At 37.1% G+C, this 20326-nt stretch overlaps 1 protein-coding gene across 9 annotated transcripts in view; it reads left to right on the top strand.

Annotated features, from left to right (window-relative positions):
- Positions 1 to 2055: 2055 nt before the first annotated feature.
- The window catches only part of LOC5580035 (tyrosine-protein phosphatase non-receptor type 21), a 91322-nt gene continuing 73051 nt past the window's right edge, over positions 2056 to 20326 (top strand). Inside the window, exons 1-2 of one of the 9 annotated variants that reach the window (XM_021847200.1) lie at positions 2056 to 2299; positions 12836 to 13410. In XM_021847200.1, coding sequence (XP_021702892.1) covers positions 13326 to 13410 — 85 coding nt within the window. In that variant the 5' untranslated portion in view covers positions 2056 to 2299; positions 12836 to 13325. Of the gene's footprint in view, positions 2558 to 12790; positions 13411 to 20326 lie in introns of all 9 variants that reach the window. The other 8 variants (XM_021847199.1, XM_021847197.1, XM_021847198.1 and 5 more) reach the window with 8 other exon arrangements.

Here is a 20326-nt window from a genome sequence, read left to right as displayed (position 1 = left end):
CTGTAGGCAAAGAGCCTTGAAAATTGCAAAACACCCGTTGCTAAGGGCAACCCAAAATTACTGTAGAAAAATTTTCTATTTCCCGCTGTATTTCCGCTGCATTTCCCGCATTTAGAGCCTTCAATGACACTCACGATGTAGAAAATTCATGCACCCAACATAGGCTACTTGATGAGATTCACGTTTTTGAACTACTGTACTGGGAAAGCCACGTGATTTTTGCGAAATTCAAGCCTACTACTATTACCATTCCCAGCACTGCTTACTTGTCGTGTGTTTTAGTTCCGGTCACATCCTGAGAGCAGCTGGAAGGTCAGACCGATGACTATATCGTAAACACCGAAGCGGGAGCAAAAAAAGGTAGACAACAAACACGAACGAGTGAATAGCTGTGTTCAATGACTTTGATCGAACTTGCTCGGGGTTGGTTGTACTAGCTCGTATTTTTTGTCAACAAATAACTGTCAAAGCTACTTCGAGCAACTCCAAGCTGCTTTCTCAATGAACGCTCTTTTTACTCTTTTTACTAATTTACCGGAATTCCACGTGAAAAAAAATTCGCGCACTTAACAATCCGTATCGCTTCGGAATTTTGCTTTTTTTTCTCAATGTTTACGTTTTAAACGTCAAAAACACGAGCTACTGCGAGCTGGTTGAACTAGCTCGGACTCTAGCTTCCAACCTGTTTCGAGCGACTCGAAGTTGGTTGGACTCGGCTCAATGAACACAAACCCGAGCGACTCGAAGTAGGTTGGAGTGGCTCAATGAACACCAAAAGCTGACTCGCAAGTGGTTGTAACCAAGTTCGAGCAGCTCGTTGAACACAGCTAATAATTCTCTGCTACCGAGGAGACTTATTTTTGACAGATCGAAATCAGAGGAGGAATAATTTCCGAACTGGCAAATTTTAGTTCGGACTAATTTCAATAGCCCAATTTTCAACTGCAACGCTGTTCTCAGTGTAGTAGGAAAATGGGAGGAGTTCAAATTACCTGCTACGATACCGACAAAGGATTTTCCTTGGTTAGATACATTCGAAATTAAAAGATTCGAACGGCTACCCGATGAATTAAAATTAGTTTGTGAATGAGCATGATTATTATCTTCCTGATGGGTATGATTCTTAATCAAGCGATCGTTAGCTGAAAATGAGTATTGCTCGATACTCTACCATTATCGTAACGGACATTACTGTTCATCTGCCTGGCACGAGCCTCGACGACTCGCCTACGCGAAGGACAAGCCCATAAAATTGACTTATGATTGCCCCCGCAATTTGCGCATATAAATTTATCGGCATCTTCCTTCTCTGGACAGACGTCCTTAGTACGAGAAGAACCTCCGCAAACCAAGCATTTAGCATCCATGCGACTAAGTCTTGCTGTTTCTAACATATTAAAGCGAACTTTTGTTAAAGTGAACTAAATAATATTTTTGAGAAAGCCCTTGATGACGAATGCCAGATTGTGTTCTCTTTTTCATAATGATTACTTGGACTAGGAAAAATTCAAGTAAATTATATGTTCCATTTTTGATCTTTTCAGGTCAGACTTTTTTCTGATTTTACACCCAAATCTTCTTTGGTCCGCCGCAGAAAAATACAGTTTGGCTTACGTTCGAAACTGCAGGCAGGTCTGCGCAGCGAACGCGTGAAATGTTTTTAACTTTTTGTATTAACACTTCAGTCGTCGCGCTGTTGTATTTTGTACAACACAGTTGAAAAAACCTCGCTTTTCATTCACAACAGCAGCGTGGTGGTTCTGACGGTGGCAATCCGCAAAACGACCGGAAGGTTAAACTTTTGTCGGCACAACACCCGAATGCCGAACCCATACGCATCAGAATCTAGCATTCCTATCCCCACAAGCTGTCAAAACAGTCGCGTGAAAAGCTTTTTGTTTTTGACGTTTCCACCGCGTCCGTCTTCGCGGGGTTTGTTGTTTTCCTTTGGCATCACCTCGCGCCCGCCCCGTTCCGTTTATCTGTCCAACGTTCATCGTCGTAAAATCGTGTTGCGTCCCCTTTCCCCGCTCCTATCAACATTCACCTGGTTGATGAGTGCTCGCGAGTGTCTGTCTATCGGTTCAGTTTCGTCGTCAGCAAAAGCGCGATCGTTGTTCCCGTTCCTCGTCGCAATCCGCAGTGTCCAGCCCATCCATCTATCGTTTTTTGTTCCGCTTGCGTTTTCAAAACCTCGGCGACCACGATCGCGATCGGATGCGTCATTTTTCGACATTTTTATTTTGATTTCCCATCATCATCGCTCGCTAGTGTTTGACAGTCCAATTCGCAATAATAGGTAGGAATCGCCATTCGCAGTCGGAACGTTCCTCCGATCGGTGGTCGGTCAGTAGTTCGGCAGTGCCTCGGTGTTTGTTGCTATAGGGAAAGTGACCATCGGCGGACCTGGCTTAGAGAAGAGGTATTTACCTGGTGGGAATTGCCGTCGTGGAAGAACTGCAGCCAGCAAAAAGTGCCTCCGCCGCGAAACCCGAAACGAATGTGAAGTTTTGTGCCACGGTTGCAGTTCCAGAATCTGAAATTATACTAAAAAACGGTGCGTTTGGATACGTGATTTGGTTACGTGAGGGAAAGCGGAATATTCCCTTGGATCGGAAGTGTTCTTTGTGGGATGTTCAGGTGTGAGTGTGAAAGAGAGAGAGAGTCCCGTATAAGGCAGGTGCATCGTTAGCCATCAACCTTTTCCCCGAAAGTGTTCCGTGAAATGGAATTTTTGGGTTCGTTGGCAGCTAGTGGAAAAGTGGTGCATCCGTTGTTGGTTCACTGAGAGAAGAGGAGGAAAATCGAAAACGCGAAACCACTTTCGATGGTATTTACCAGAAAGCGGCGGATTTACCATACGAAATTGGTAAAAATCCTCCGATAGTGACGACGCACGGTCGAGTCAACACGGTGTCTTTGGAGGCGTGGACATTGGCTGGGATATACCGAATAACGATCGAAAATTTGGCGCTTTGTCTTGCATCCGACAATTTCCCCTCGGGGACGTTATATTGGTGGCCAGCTAGCTCCCAGCACGGAAGTGAAAATTCCTATCCGATTAGGATAATTGGGAGGGAACTTTCTCGTTGAATGCATCAGATTCATAGGTTCGGAGTAAATATCTGAAAAAATTCTTCAATTGATGATTTATATATTGTCTCAAAATATCTAAGGTGCACAAAATTTACTAATGATATCACTGGGCTGATAGCGGGTCTCATTTTAGAGACTTGGTCATTATTTCAATGCAAGTCTCTAAATTTTAATCTATTTAATAGTCTCTATTTTCAATGGAATTTTTATATTTTGCTTGTAGTGAATCCTGGTGCAAATATATTGAGGTACCAGTCTAGAGAATCTTACGCGGTTATTATCTAAGAATTTCTTCTCAGATTCCTCGAGGGAAAGCTTCAGTAATTGTTCTTGTTATTTCTTCCGGAATACTTTCAGGGACTCCTCCGGGCATCCATAAATTCTGTCGGGAATTCGTCTGAAAATTCCTCCACAGATTTTTCACGAGAAATTTCTCCAGAATTTACTCCAAAAAATGTAATTTTAATAGAGATTACCCTGTTAAATTTTCCAGACACTATTTTAGAATTTCCTCCATAGATGACTTGGTGAGAAGTCATTCTGAGAGATCTTCCAAAGATTTCTATTGCAATTCTTCCAAGAAAATCGTTAGTAGTAACAATTTCCAGGAAATTTTTCAACAGCCCAACGCTGATACTTCCAGTAGTTACACAGGGATTACTCAGAAAAAAAAATTGCAGGAATTCTCTTAAAATTATCTTCAGAGATTTCTTCAGTTGTTACTCTGAATACCTTTCAAATATTTCCCCAGGATTTTTTTAACGAAAAATTTACAAAGGCTAGGGTTGGAGATATTTGAGATGTGTCCAGTAATTCTTCCAACTTTTTTATACGGATTTTCTCGAGAATTAAGCTACGCATTTTCCTAGGAATTTCTCCGTGAATTCCTTCAGGGATTATTCCATGAAATCTGTAGGAACTGATTCCTTAATAAACCCAACCAAGATCCCTCATGAAATATCTCACAGCATTTCTTCCAAATATTTCGCTAGGAGTTTCTCTAACATTCCATCCAAGGATTATTCTGCAAGTAAATCATTTGGGGTTTCACATCAGAAAAATTCTATTCCTGTCATTCTTTCTATAATTTATACATGAGATTTCAAAGGTTCCGCTAGCTGTTTTTCAGGCGTTCCATCCAGAGTAGGATTTCCAATATATCCGGGGTTCGACTTTCTGGGAAACGGGTGAAATTGTTATTTTTCAGGCATTTCTGGGATCCCGGAAAGTTCACAAAAATATCGGTGTTCTATCTACGTAATGCATCATTCCAGCGAGGCCTGACAAACGTTATCCACCGTGGCTAGTTCTTTCCATTTATTTTATGAGTATTTCAAAAACAGTCGATATAAACGGCTATGAAAACTAAGAAGAAAATGCAAGAGGTTTTACCAAAGTTTAAAAACTCGAATAAGTCAACATTTAGGAATTTAGCCCTATAGAATACTTTAAAAGGAGATTTCTAATAACGTTGACCAATACATCGAATATATCGAATTTTGTTTGAAAACGCGGGAAAACTACAATATATTTTTAATTAATTTTTTAAGCAACTTCTTCAATAATGAATGATTTTTTGGAAACGTTAAAGAACAGAGAAAGCTGACCTCATTATTATCAAATACAGTTCAGTAGAATAGAACATAAGCTATGGCTTCAGCATGCATTTAGAAAATGTCTAGAAGCAACAATAACTTGTATCATTGAATTTTTCCATCTAATGTTAGAGTATTTCTGGAACCTGGAATGATTTTATAAACCGGAAAACTCTCAAAACATCAGAAAAATTCATTAATATAAACGAGTAGACAGCCTGTTCTAATCATACGCTGATTTTTTCAGTAATTCTTCCAGCCATTTTCATACGGAATTAAAAAAAAATCCTAATTAAGTTGCTCCTGATTTTTTCAAGGACTCCAACATTTTATTCACGAATTATGCAGCTCTTTCAAGCGATTCCGGAGTAAAATCTCCATGGATTCTAAAAAGAATCATCTAAGGTTCCACACCAGCAATTATTCTTACACACATTTCTTTAGGAATTTCGTGCGATGTTTTTCAACTAATACCTTCTAAAAATCCTCCAGGAATTCGATTGATAATTTAAAATGTTATATTCGCCATTTGTATAGAAAAGCCATGAAGTCTTCCTCAAAATTTAGGGATTCTTTATCATTGCAAGCATTCATCAGGAATTTTCATCAGAGATTATTATAGGATTTGTCTTAGAAATAATTCCCGAATTCTTAAGAAATTCCCCCAATAGTTTCTATAAAAATATCCAATATCCTACTGCCCGGAGGCATACCTGGAAAAATCCGATAAATTATTTAAGATGTTCCTTATGTTTAAAAAAATCCGCAGGACTTCCTGAACGAATCTTAAATCTTAAAAAATCTCTGGACTAAATTCTGAAAATATACTTTGAGATATTCCAGGTATAAATCATAAAAAAATCTTGATATCAGAATGACAATTCAGGAGCAGTGAGGTCATTCATGAAGAAATTACTAATTAATTTTAGATAATATCCTAGCTTAATCTGTCAAAGAACTACTTGATAAACTCCTGGAGGAATCCGGATTTTTTTCTAGGTTTGTAAAACATTTTTGAATAAATTCCTGAAGAATTTTATGGTGAAACAACTGGGGTCATCCTTACAAAATTCATGTTTAAAATTTGTAGGTACGGCAAGTGTCTCATAAATAATTAAATGTTTGATTTGTATGTATCAGTCGATAGGTTTCATTTTCTTTCATCATTCAAAAGTACAAAAGTCGTGATTCAACAAGAAATCCCCTTGAAAAATCCTTGCTAGACACTGTTCCTTTAAAAGCGACACACTGTTCCTTTAAAGGCGCAATCCATTGATATTATTGAAGCTTAGGGGAATTAGGGGCATAATGGACACATGGAGCAAATATTTTTATTAAGACCATACAACGACATTTTTTTGACCAATCGATTAAATTTTCAGTTCAAACGGATGTTTGGTTCTACAGATCCGTGCTCTTGAAAATTTGAGGTTTGGCTTCGATTTATCTTCACCTTAACGGCACTGTGATTCTAGATTGAACAATTTTAAATGATAAATTTAGAATTGCATATAAAAATAGCATCATGTTTTTTTATCATTATAAAACCGTATAAACAATATAAAACAATACGAAACAATGCAGGTAATTTTCACGGTGTCTCATTTTCTAGCGCCAAAATTCAGAAAACCATGAGTTCTTGGACTAACACATTCACCAACAAATATCAAAATGGAGAGTCCTACCAGAAGCAACTTTACCCACAGGCATTCCGTCGCAATTCTCACATCTTCCTAAAAATACTGATGTCTCGACAATAGAGGCTGAGATATCAGCTACAACAACAAACATAAGCAGGTATGCCAGTTATGCTCTTGATTCAACAAATTTATTTGTCAAAAGTATGCCACGAATGTCCGCGTAGGTGAGGTGAGGTGTTAATAATGTTCCTGGCACACTGCTCTCAGCGATTCACCCCTTGTTTGGGACCGTTATTATTCATCCTCTATCTGAACGATGTAAATAAGCTTTTTAAAGGATCTTGCCTATCATACGCACCCTATGGGATGATTCTACTCGGGCACCATCGACAGCCAAATGAATGGCACATTTAGTTTTGTATTACCATTCGATGAGTGTACCAATATAATATTCATAAATATAGAAATTTCAATGTTGCTCGGCAATGGCTAACCATTGGACGACCAAGGCAATGAATGCATGGCGTGACGACGACACTCTGTTTGACAACCGTGTAGGTTTTAGTTTTCACTACATTGTAGCAAACACACTGAAGATTCGGAGCCGGAGACGAAAGCTCCCGGCAATAATTTCGAACATGTCGTCGTCTTAGCATTGGATGCGGGAGTCAACTCAACCAGGTTTCTCAAGACACGACGCGTGCCGTCTCTTATCACTTTCCTATGCAGGAATGATGGGGAATTGTGAAACTTTATGTGATCAGGTGGTCAAAACTCTAAAGAAAAAAAAAAAAACAATTAGCCATACCATTTTTTTCACGTTCATCATTTTATAGTCAATACTTTTATTGAGATTTGCTGGGAATATCAGAGTAAGATTTTTTGTATTTTTGTTAATAGAGTATGCCAAACTTAGATATGTTATGAATAATGAAGTATTTGAAGCAACTACAGGTTATATGTTGAATGAAATAAACTGCATTATTGTAATACAGACCTATCAAGCAGCAAAATACCGCTGTTTACTAAATTTAGGGTTGCTGAGTCCATTGCCGTTTTCAAACACATCATAGCTAGTTTTTGGAATATTAGCTGTTAAATGCAAAATTTTACTATTTCAGTCAACTTGCATGCAAGTTTGTCAGCTTGTATGGCAATTTATTTACTTAATTTGCCACAGAATTTGAACTTTATGTGTATAACAATACTTATTAACAATGTTTACAAAACGTTCAAAGCTCAATGCTGAAAAAATCGATTTAATCTAAATGTATGGTCCAACCAAATTTAAACTGAAAAGAAAGTTTAAAACCTATTTTGTAAGGTTGGTAGATAAGAACATAAAAAAGTTTGATAAATCATACTTTAAATTTCAAGTAAACATCAATGAAATCTGAGAACCGCATCGGATTGAGCGACTCCAAATGTACTAGAGATACTTAATTTGATCCTTGAGACACTCAAAAACGTCATTTTAGTAACGCTGTGTAATCGTAGCGTAAAAGCACAGATTTTTCTATCGAAAATGGTCAAATTAGGAGATCCTAGTAACCATGAGCACTAAAAATAAGACCCAAATTAGCATCCGAAATGCATACAGACTTTATAGTAGCGCTACAATTGCAGACCCTACCACAGTTTTCCAGGAACTCTTTCGAAGATTCTTCCAGGGATTTCACTCGAATTTCCTACAAAATAATCTCTATCGTAATCCCTACAGAGATTTCTCTCGGGGATTCCCTTTGGATCCAGAAAAACTTTCAGAAATTCGTTCAGGAATTACGTCAGGAGTTCCACTAGGATTTATTGCAGGGATGTTTCTATAGCGATTTCGACAGACTTTCTCAAGGAATTTCTGCTGAAATGCCTCCAGTGATTCCACCATAGATTCCTCCATTAAACCTTGACTGAGATTTCTTCAGGAATTTCTCTAAGGACTCATCAGGAAACTGTTCCAGGAATTATTGGAGAGATTACTAGGAAGAACTTCTTCAGAGATTTTCACAAAGATGCTTCGAGCGAATTCTCATGATATTCCTCCAAAAATTCTTCCAGAAACATCACCAAAGATTCCTCTAGGAAAATCTCTATAGGGTATATTGCAAAGATGTCCTCAAGGCTTTCTCCATGTTACACTACGACAGTTTCTTAAAGGACTACTTCATAAATTTCTCCAGTGATTTCTCAAGATATTCTTCAGGTAGTTCTCTCAAGGTTCCTCTAGGAATTATTCCTGAGATTTGCTTCAGAGATAGCTCCAGAAATTATTCCGGGAATTCCACAAAAAATCATCTAGGGTTTCTACAAGAAATAACATCATAAATTCCTATAGAGATTCCTCAACAGTTTTCTTCAGAAATTCTCCAAGAAAATCACTACATGAATTATTCTTCAGGGATTCCCTTTGAAGTTTCTTCAAGTTTCACTAAAAAGAATAAGAAGTCCTCCAGGGTTTCAGCCGTGATTTTTTTTTAGAGATTATTCCCGGTGCTCCTTTCCTGGAGATGTTTTTTTTGAGAAATCCCTGTATAAGTTGCTGGAGGGATTCCTGTAGCAATCACTGGAAGAACCTCTTGAAGAAAATCTAGAGCAATTTCTAGAGGAATCCTCGGTGAAATTCCTGGAAACAATCCAGGAGAAACTCTTGCAAAAGCCTATGGAATGATTCCCGAGGAAATCTCTGAATGAATTTCTGAAGAAATCCTACTTACTTACTTATTTGGCTTTACATCAATTATCTTGATAAAGCCTCGCCAACAATAATTCGCCAATTCACTCGATTCATGGCCGCTTCTCTCCATCCTCGACTGTGACCCACGCTCTCCAGGTCCTGGTGCATCTGGTCAATCCACCTAGCTCGCTGCGCCCCACGCCTTTTTGTTCCGACCGGATTCGTACACCATCTTTACAGGGTTGTTGTCCGGCATTCTTGCAACATGCCCTGCCCAGCGTATCCTTCCAGCTTTAGCTACCTTCACGATACTGGGTTCGCCGTAGAGTTGAGCGAGCTCGTGGTTCATACTTCGCCGCCACACGCCGTTCTCCTGTACGCCGCCGAAGACGCGTTTTAGGCGGGTGAACAAATCTGCCACCGTTTCAAATTTTCTCCCAATAATATCCATGTCGTCCGCGAAGCAAACAAATTGTCCGGATCTCGTGAAAATCGTGCCTCGACTGTTAAGTCCGGCTCTCCGCATAACACCTTCAAGCGCAATATTGAACAACAGGCACGGAAGTCCATCGCCCTGTCGTTGTCCCCGCCGAGACTCGAACGAACTGGAGTGTTCGCCCGAGATCTTCACGCAGTTTTGCACACCGTCCATCGTTGCTCTGATCAATCTTGTGAGCTTCCCGCCGAACAAACTACAGTGCAAATTGTTGAATTACCGGTCTGCTGAGAATTTTCAATCGCGTAGCTTCTGTTTTCGATTTTCACTATTCTAGAGCTACTTATGTAAACCTAGATTAAGTTTTATCATTGAAATTCTGGTAGTCTGTTGATAATAAACTAATAAATAATAAACAAATTTGAATAATTGGATTTTGTCCATAAATTATATATAACAATTCTGATAATATTTATTGAGTATACAGTTAACTCTCCCTTACTCGATGTTCCGTATCTCGATATCGAGTTAGAGAACCATAGTAAAAGTTGGTTTTCATGGCTAACTCGATGGTCCCTTGGATCGCAGTTGCACTGGTTTTGTGTTCTATAACTCGATACCTCCCTAACTCGAAGTGTAATGCAATGATAGATTTTCATGAACATTGCTTTGATTTTGAGCAATAAAACTGGGTTTGAAAATTTCTAAAACGATAATGGTTATTTTCCTCTTAATCAATGACTTTGCACAAAAACATTGTGTAAAGTTGTGAGTAGCTTTTCAAGAGTCCCAATCCATCTTGAAAACACTGTTTTGAAAGTAGATGAAAAATCGAATTTAGTACTATACCATTTAATTCCACTAGAGTTTGTATCCTTTGACAGATACGCGTATTTCGACCTCAACTGTAAGGCCGTCTTCAGTGTCGTGTACTAGATTCTACTTGCTGCTGTTTTGTAATCTTAACTTTTCATATCTGCAGATCACACGATCATTATCGATGTTATCCGTTCGTATACAATTTACAGTATTTGTTGGATTGTAGCATACATCACTCCAATCAGAATTATTTCAACCGGTAGTGTAGACACTCAGTAAAATTAGTTTCGTATACAATAAGAAAACTTTTCGTAAAACTTCCTCGCCAAATATCCACGAATGGCATACAAGATACAAAGCTAGGAACATAAATTCAGTAGGTTTAGTTGCTTTTAACTCCAAAAAGTATTAAGTCTTTTGTGTAATGGAACATGAGAATAGGACGGACTTGGCGTGGTCAACATTACCATCAAGGAAATCCTATGGCCCAAAGCGATGTTGGGAAATACCTCACCAACCCACATACAGTCCACTAAATTCATGGTTCAGTGTATGAATTTATTTCAGGTTTTCAAATAGAATTAGTAATCAGTTTAATTTTAATTGATAAATATGTATTTAACATGTCATTTGCATGTTTTATTGAAATTAAATTACAAGCTTGTGTATGCAATTGCATCAATCAATCTCAGTTTAAAAAATCTCTTCCTTGTTCTTCCTAGTTTCGTTACGTCCAACAGGGGCTGAGCCGGATTCTCAGCTTAGTGTTCTTATGAGCACTTCCACGGTTATTAACTGACAACTTTCCTTGTCAATCGATCATCTCTTCCTGTACAATTTCTTGCGTCGTCTTCAGATTGCAATTGTTTCAGGGTTTCCTGTACGCTTAAATGATCATAAATACAAACAATGCACAGTGGTCGGGCTCCGACCAAGAATACCAAAAACTATTTTGAGGTTTTTATGATTTTTATTATTTTAAAATATACCTCATGTATTATATTATTATAATCCTTGATTGAAATTGAACTAAAATTGTATTTTTTTTGACTATTATGGCTTCAAAGTGACTGAAGTCGAAAACTTAAAAACGTTATTTTAGAATAAACAACAAAATTCATATTTTAGGAATGCAATATTTCCCTAAAGTTACGCAATTTCTGATAGCTTATGGTTCAACAGTTTTATCGAACATGAAGATGAAAAAAAAAAATATTTGGTTGAAGTTTTTTTTAATATTACACTTTAGTAATTTTGATGGTTTTGAACATGAAAAACAACCCTTGTCGCGTCATGTCGCCACCAATTCGAATATTGCACATCAAAAATCATCCTTAGATCTTACAAACAACGTTAAAATATTTTGCAGAAATTTGCTGATTTTCAAGTTAGAGGTATTTGAATAAGTCAAAATTTTACATATATTGTGACGATATTTTTCATACAAAATTTATTTAAACCATACTTGTCCACTATTCATACACATTTTGATCAAACTCGGTCAAATACAAACAAAATTTGTTTCTTCAGCCAAGTTTAATTGTATTTCTAATAAAAAAAAAGTTTAAAAATATGATTTAAAAAAGTTACGTAATATGTGAATAAGCCCTTCTGAAACAATAAAAATGCCAAATAACATATTTAGATTACATGTTCCATCGATTGGAGCGATAAAACTAGTTTTTGCCGAACTTCGTTTTTTTCCGACCATTGTGCAATGAACTAACATATAATAGCTTTTTTCACAGCTTTTTATTAGTATGTTTTTGATTTACTCTACTTTCACATATTCGTAAACCAATTCTTATTTACATAGCTCTGAACTTAAAGTGGTTTCCTCATCCACTATAATGAATACATAATACATCTCCTAACAATTGGTCAGCCAAACTTGCTTTGGCCTTTCGACGTTCAGGTTTTCGACTTTGGCTCATAGATTCTCTATGGATTCTTTAGAATTTTCACAAAAAATTCCATACATTTTAGGAGAAATTCCTCAAAGAATATCTGAATCCATTCTTGGGGTGGTATCATCAATGGCGATACTTTCATCGAGAATTCCAAAAAGTATAGTAAATCATAGATCGAATTCTTGTAAATTTAAGACGATATACCTGTTGGTATAAACAAAATAATACTTAATCAAATTATTTAGTGCATACCTACTTAAAAAATCAAGTATTTCCTCGAATCTTTAAATTTCAAGGATTTCTCGGATAATTCACAACGTATTTTGATTCGATTATCACTTACAATCTTCCTCAGTGTCAGTTACAAATTATGTATGTCACCAACACTATGGTAGAATAACATGGTACGAAATACTTAATCTACCTTTATATATCTCCACGATTTTACACAGGGATTTTAGAGCAGTCATTTTATTTAACCTTCCAATCGTCGCGTGGTTTATCCACTCGCTGCTGTTGTGAACAAAAAGTTGTTCTCAACAGTGTTGTACAAAATACAACGACTGAAGTGTTAAAACTAATAAATTTCAATCGATTTCATCGAAACAATATTCCACCATCAGAGACACCGTGTTGAGTGAGCCATACGAAACTATCTTCCAAAGCAGTTCAGTGTTCGGTCCGTCGTGATTAGCCTGTAGAAATAGTGCAGTGCCCCATCGAAAACTACCGACATCCTACCCAACACGAAGTGATTTTCCATTCGTCGAAACAAATGCATGTTTGTTGGGTGGCAAATTTTGAAGTGATTTGCGTGCAGTGTCGATAACCATCGACTCATACAGCAAAAAAAAAAAAACGAAGCATTGCAGCAACAACGATCGATCGGATGTCAATTCAACCAGCAGTGGCGCGAAGTGCAATTATACTGCTCAATTAATGCCGATTCGGCCGAAATTCGTTCGGTGTCCGAAATCCGAAATGTTCAAAGAGTGACCGCGAGCGGTTTGTCGTCGTTGCTTCTAGAGAGTGCAGTGCAAAACATAACCGAGAAGAAGCGGAAGAAGAAGGCTAATGGTTTGAAACTGGGAACCCGTGAAGCAGCAAAACCGGAAGTAGGGTAGCTGCAACGCCACAGCAACAACACGACGCCGCAAGATGCCGTTCAAACTGAAGCTGAAAAAATCCCGGCACTACAATGTCATGTCGAAAAGTTTGTTCGTGATTTCCGTCGATCATCTAGGTGAGTAAATGAAAATAGAATAGGCTTTTATAACAGTATACAAGGGACCATTCCAGCCGGGTGCTATCATTGTGTAAAGCTTGCCCCAATCCACTCGCTACAGTGTTTCCCAAACTGTGCGCAGTAATACTTTTTTTAGGCGCGCCGTGAATTGATTTTAAACTTGGAAATTAGCTCAAAATATAGGCAAACTAAGTCATTCACAAATTCACCGATCGTAATCACCATGTCTGAACCAAGAGATTATAAAAATTGAATGTACATCGGATGTTTTCTCGCTAGAGATTAGTATTCTTGGTCTTTACTTCAATACAAGTTTCTAAAATGTCTCTAAACATAGATGAACCGATTTTGTCTGTCACTTTTTTTAATCGTTTTTCATCTTTTCTTGGAAATATAAACGGGTTTTCAAACTTTTTTCTACCCTATGCTGTGCATATTCAAATAGAGTTAAAGAAGATTTAAACAAAAGTTATTTAGATAAAAAGTACTCCGCTAGAGGTTTTCCAGAAATTCCTTCAAGAATTCCTCAAGTTCCTACGCCGATTTGTTTTAGTTATTTCTGCGGTCATTTTCGTATAGATTCTACGGTTCATCTCAATTTTTTACCAGGAATTATGCCAGGAAGAGGAAATCTCTCTAGAACTCTTTCAGGAATTTCTCAATAAGGACAAGGGATTGATCATCAAATTCCTTCAAAATTGAAAATCTAGAAATTTCTTCGACATTTCATCTACGAATTACTCCTGCAGTTGTTCTAAACATTTTTCTAGTATTTTTTCAAGTGAAATCTCCATGATTTCTTCAAAATGTTATTTGGGGTTTCACATAAGCAAATTATACAGCAATTATTCCAACTATTTCTGCACAAGTTTCATCTGTACAAAGTCTCCGGGCAAAAAATAAATAGGCAAATAAATTTCTCTCAGGTTATAATTGTGACTGACTAACAAGAATACTGATAAGCTGAGAATCATACTATGTCCCAGTGGGGACGTAATGTCAGAAAGAAGATTATTATTTCAATTTGCGAAATGTATAGCACTGGTTCATAAATAGTTGAAAAAGATAGATAATGTTGTAAAATATTAGATGCGTTGCAAAATCTATTTCTTTTCGAACCAAGGCACTATACAAAGACACTTTATTAGTGTTTGTCTAGTGGATTGTGAGAGATGCGCCTGACGACTAGGTAGGCCGCGCATCTGAAAAGTTTGGAAACCTATGCACAAGCTACCAGAGCAGACACGAGGAGGGCTTGCTCTCTGCTCCCATGGCGGTGGAATACCTTCATAAGATATAAGTACCAATTAGCATCTCTTTAAATTATACATTTTTTTTTTTGGGTTTACGTTGTTATCATTTGTGGTGCTCTGATTTCGGATGTGCAGGCAAGCACTCAGCAGGAGAGTTACGTTGCGGTGTTGGCCACCGGAATCGGGGTTTTAAGCTCTGATCTACAGACCTCTATTTGATTTATCGTTTTTGGCGTTTGCTTTTGTACCATATTTTTTGGAATCTTGTACTATACGTGCCTTCGTTTTATTGCGTCATTCATGCGATATGCTTTCATTTGGTAAAAAATAAGCGGTAAATGGAGTAAAGCGCCACTTTTGCACCCCCGTGACTCACTTTGTCTATGGAGTATGTTGGCTGCCCAAATTGTTTAAAATTCGCCACTTGATTCTTCCTTCAGAAGCAAAAAATGCTTCCCACCTTAGTGTTCTATGTGTTCACTTCTTCCACAAATATTAGCTAAGAGCTTTTCAGCATTTTGTATATTGTCAAGCACTGAGACACCTTATGCCCTTGAAAGTCGAGAAAACTCAGCCCGAAAAGATTCTCGACCAGCGGGAGTCGAATGAACAAGGTTCATTAAAATTCATAAACCAAATGCTCAAATTTGATACGCTGTATCTTTGTGCTCGAATGAATAATTGAGATTAAATTTCAACAATGGTAAATTTCAAATATAACCAATTTTATTATCCCAAAATTTCAAATTTTCGATGAATCTGAGAAAAAGATAAGTGATCCGAGTGAAATCATTTAAAACAGTAGTAGTTTTTATTTCGAAGAAAAATAGTCTGCAACAATTTTCCTAAAAAAAAATCTTAATTATACATTTATAGCCTGGGTGAAAATTGCTCAAACAATAAGCAAAAAAACTGAAAACCACGATAATCCGGGATGGTCTTTATGGGATTATCAGATTTTTTGGAACCGAATCAAATTCGTTGTTCGTGAAACTTGATGTGTGGTCAAATGTCCATGTTGAAATTCGAACTGCTCATTGGCAAAAATTGAATTCACGTTGATGTAGACCATCATTCCGTTCAAAACGACCGTTTTCAAAAGTTTACTGATATCCATTTGCCAGGAAAATGTGCCAACTGAAAACATCTGTTAAATACAGGGTGTTTGGTTCCATGTTTTTAATAATTTGAGGGTCGATAGGTCTCCATTAGATATGAAAAAGTGCCCACGGAACATAGGGTCGCAAATCACTGCTAAGTGAGTTATTCACGATTTTAAGATTTTCAACTTGTTCATCTTTGAAACCTCATATCTAATTAACTATGCGTCATACATTTAATCTCTGCGCATGAATCGAAAGCTTATGATCTAATCTATCTTAGTTTCTTGGACGTGATTTTTGTAGAAAATGATTCAAAGGCTCAAATTACGAAAAGTTTGCAAAAAGTGACGGAAAAATCAGCATTTTTCGACGTATTTTCATGAATTTTATTAAAATTATCGTAAATAATGTTAAAAAAGTTCTTCTACAAAATATGCATTAACTTGTTAGCTACCAAAGTGTCTTTGAGAGCAAAAGTGTATCTCTTGTAGATTCGTCACAATATCATGTTGAAAATTGTGCTTCAAATAGCAAAAAAATCAAAAATATTACCGGCTTTTTACTCTATTCGTTCGTCCGTTCGTGTGTTGATGCCTCCGCGTGTGAATGAAGTGCTCGGAAACGACAGATGTCGGTCGTGCCGAAGCGAAGGGAAAATGAAATCGCTTCGCAACATGCGCCATTTTATCTTCTCTTCGCGGCGTTTAGTTTGCAAACATTCGAATAAATTAGATTTAGTGCGGTCGCCGCACGACCATCGCAGTAGCGAAAGTGTGGTCATAAAGACTGATCCTTTTAAATTCCTCGCACTAGTAGCTGAGCTACGGTGCAGAGCAGATGGGGGGTGCGCTTGCGCGTGTAGCGAGAACTCAATTTATGCATTTCTCGCCTATGACGTTGAACTTTTGATGCATTTTGAAGGGTTTTAGGTCGTCTATTAATTACATAGAGGTGGACAAGGGAGAGTAGAATTTATGACGTGCCATTCACGCCATTCTAAAAGTACAACACTACCAAGTAAACCTCGCCCGTGATACACAGCACGAGCGAGGTGAATTCTTAGGTTCAATAAAGTAATTTACGTATCGCACTAATGCTCAGCGTAAACTGTTGGAGCAGCAGGATGAAATATCTCACAAAATTAGTGACCGTCTATCCTACTACAGCTTGGTTTTCTGTATAAGGTTGCTTACAAATTATGTTCAATAGATCAATAAAATCTCAGTTAACTATTTTTATAAAATAAATGTAATATTTCATATAATTTGCAGTGTCGTATCCAGAAAATTGCTGAGGGGAGACGAACGACGCAAAAAAGTGGATATTTTTACAAAAATTGGGATGGCTTAAGACGGTTCAACCAAATCATTTTGTTTTTGTTTTATCCTGCAAAATAATAGAATAACTGCATAAAATTAAGATTTTTTTTTGAAATTGAGACTTTGGCAGTTTAATAGGTACTTTGTGCAGTCACAACAATTAAAAGTCACAATTTGTAGATCAGTACTCTTCTTAAAAAAAAGCCTTAAGCCTTGCAATGTTTGTAATACGAAATCAAATATTTTGAAAAAAAAGTATCAAATAATTGATCAAATTCCAACATTTTTACATTATTGAAACAATTTATGATAGATTGAACGAAAACGACACAATTTTATCAAGCAGGGTGATGCGGTTCTTGTACAAGAATAATAAAATATAAATAAACCTTTTGTTATGCTCTTAATCAAACAGTAAACAGATCAGTATCCAAATATTTGTAGTTCAAAATTTCATTTATTTTCTCTCTCTGTTGAGCTACTGAGTCTTATTTTTTTTTAATTTGAATTAAAAACCAAGAGAAGTGTTAATTTTGAACGATAACATTTGAAATATTTGCAATTTGCTCTAATAGATGCTAAATTAGAAATCAAATTGAATATAATTTAACAATTGAATGTATTTAAATGAACTTAAAACAGTCACAGTCACAATTAGAAATTGAAACTCTTTCCAAACTTTAGTCAAGTTTTAATCATCAAGTTAACTGTAACTCATATTTACGGCATAAATGTGTATGATTATATAACCCGGAAATATGAGAATCTGTCATTTTTTCAAACAAAACTAGTTTCATGTTATTCAAAGCTCCCGCAGCAATTTACGGAAGTTAATGGTCGTCACTATGGCAAGCCTGTAAAATTTCGTGAAGGAAAATATCCTTCATCATTTTAGTAACAGAGCCTCCGAATTGTCAACCCTCCGAGAGGGCGTAAGTGTAAACACGACAATTTTTTTGGGATGAACAATATTTCATTAATAGTATGTCTCACTATCAAGAACTTTGGTGATTACCAAAGCCTCTCACTAATTTGAATTTCAAATCCAAATGTTTAATTTTAAAAATAAAATTCAATTCACATTTTCAAAACTGAAAAAGCCAAACATGCTTCTAAGAGCGTTTTTCGTATTTCAAGTAGTTTCACACCAAAAACTTACTCTAAAATCCACTAAGGGTTGACCCTCAAACACACCCCCTCCCACTGATCACTTGTTTCTGTTTTGTAGACAATATGATCTTAATTTTCTTTCTGGCGTTATGTCCCAACTGTGACAGAGCCCTGCTCCTCAACTAAGTATACATAGCTGTTAACTGAAAGGTTTTCTCAGCCAAAGTTGCTGTTTTGTATGCGTATATGGGCAAAGGCATATACATTTTAAATGTTTTATATGGAACAAAGTCCACGAGACCCCTCCCAGCTCTGAAATTCTTTGGAAATGAGCATGTAGCTTAAGGAGAGCCATAAAAGTACTGCAATATTGAATAAATGAAAAAAAAAAACTCTAGTGGAATTAAATGGTAGAGTACTAGATTCGGGTTTTCTTTTATTTATAGGTATTCCACTAAACAGCTCAAAGATTTATTACACAATATTTTTAATTTTTCTCATGATCTCAATTAAATGCTTTTCACACAAATCAAAAGCATGATTACTGCATCCAGATGAAAATATCAATTTAGAAAATTTTCAAGAATCTATCCTGCAATTTCCAAGTTGGTTATTAGTAAATGACCAATTAACTATGCTACGAATTGTAATATGAAAACAATTAATTCCTGGTTTCTTTGGACACCAAAAATATGGAATAGATTCGGCGGGTAAAACTTTTCTTTGGAAATCATCCAAGAATATCTCCACAAATTCCTCCAGGAATTCTTTCAGTTAATGTTCTCAGAAATACCCAGGGATACCTTCAGACTGAGACCACTTGAGGAATCCTTCGTCAGCCAATACCAGGCTGGTTTTCGGGAGGGCCGCTCCGACAACGGACCAGATATTACCAGATACATCTTGCAAATGATCTTAGATAAATTCTTGGAGTAAAACTAGCAGACTCACCATCTGTTTGGATTGGAGACGAGGTGTCAATGTCGTTTGTGAATTTAGATGGAAGCAAGGAGACGCACTTTGGAATTCACTGTTCAACATTGCACTCCAGGGTGATATAAGGGGATCAGGCGAGCAAAGAAATGAAACTATCATGACAAGGTCACATCTTCTTCTTCTTCTTGATATTACGTCCTCACTGGGACAGAGCCTGATTCTCAGCTTAGTGTTCTTATGAGCACTTCCACAGTAGTTAACTGAGAGCTTTCTTTGCCAAAGTTGCCATTTTCGCATTCGTATATCGTGTAGCAGGTACGATGATACCTTATGCGCAGAGAAGTCAAGGAAATTTCCATTACGAAAAGATACTGGACCGACCGGGAATCGAACCGAGACACCTTCAGCATGGCTTTACTTTGTAACGCGGACTCTAACCACTCAGCTAAGGAAGAGCTACGGTCACATATGGTCCTTTATCTTGCGGACGATATCGGCCTTATTTAAATCTATCGCATGTCAGTGGAGGAGGTTTTCGAGGCTCTGAAGAATCTGAATATCCCCAAGAATTCGTTGAGGACTATCTGCAAAACTTCCTTCAGCAATATTTTTAGGGATTAGCCCTGATACTCCTTCAAAAATTATTTTATGAATTTCTCCAGGATTTTCTCCAGAAATTGTTTGGTAAATCTTGGCAAATTTTTTTTTCAGGGATTACCTATGAGATACATCAAAGGATTCCTCTAAAATTTCTTCGTGGATTTCACGGATTTCACCTAGCACTCTTTCTCTTAGGAATTCCACTAGATTCTAGCAGGAATACCTCTTTGAATGCCTCCAGAAATATTTACAAGGATTTCTCGTGAAATACTTCCAGAGCTCCCTCCAGGAATTCCTTAATTTACATTCCTTCAGCATTTTCTCCAGAAATACCACCAAGAATACCTCCAAGAGTTTCTCTAAAGATTCCTCTAAAAATACGTCCAAGGTTTCCTCCACGAACTACACAAGAAATAACTTTAAAATTCTACTAAGAATAGCTACAGGGATTCTTTGGATTAACTTCATGGTTTCTTCCAGGAATACCTTCAGGTAGAGGAATATCTTCCAGGATTCGTCCATAAATCACTGCTTAGATTCCGATAGCAATAGCTTCTAAGATTCCTCCTGAAATTTGACCATGGGTTCTTCC

Source organism: Aedes aegypti, chromosome 2, assembly GCF_002204515.2.
Source record: "Aedes aegypti strain LVP_AGWG chromosome 2, AaegL5.0 Primary Assembly, whole genome shotgun sequence".
NCBI lineage: Eukaryota > Metazoa > Arthropoda > Insecta > Diptera > Culicidae > Aedes > Aedes aegypti.
This window is presented reverse-complemented; position numbering and strand designations above follow the sequence as displayed.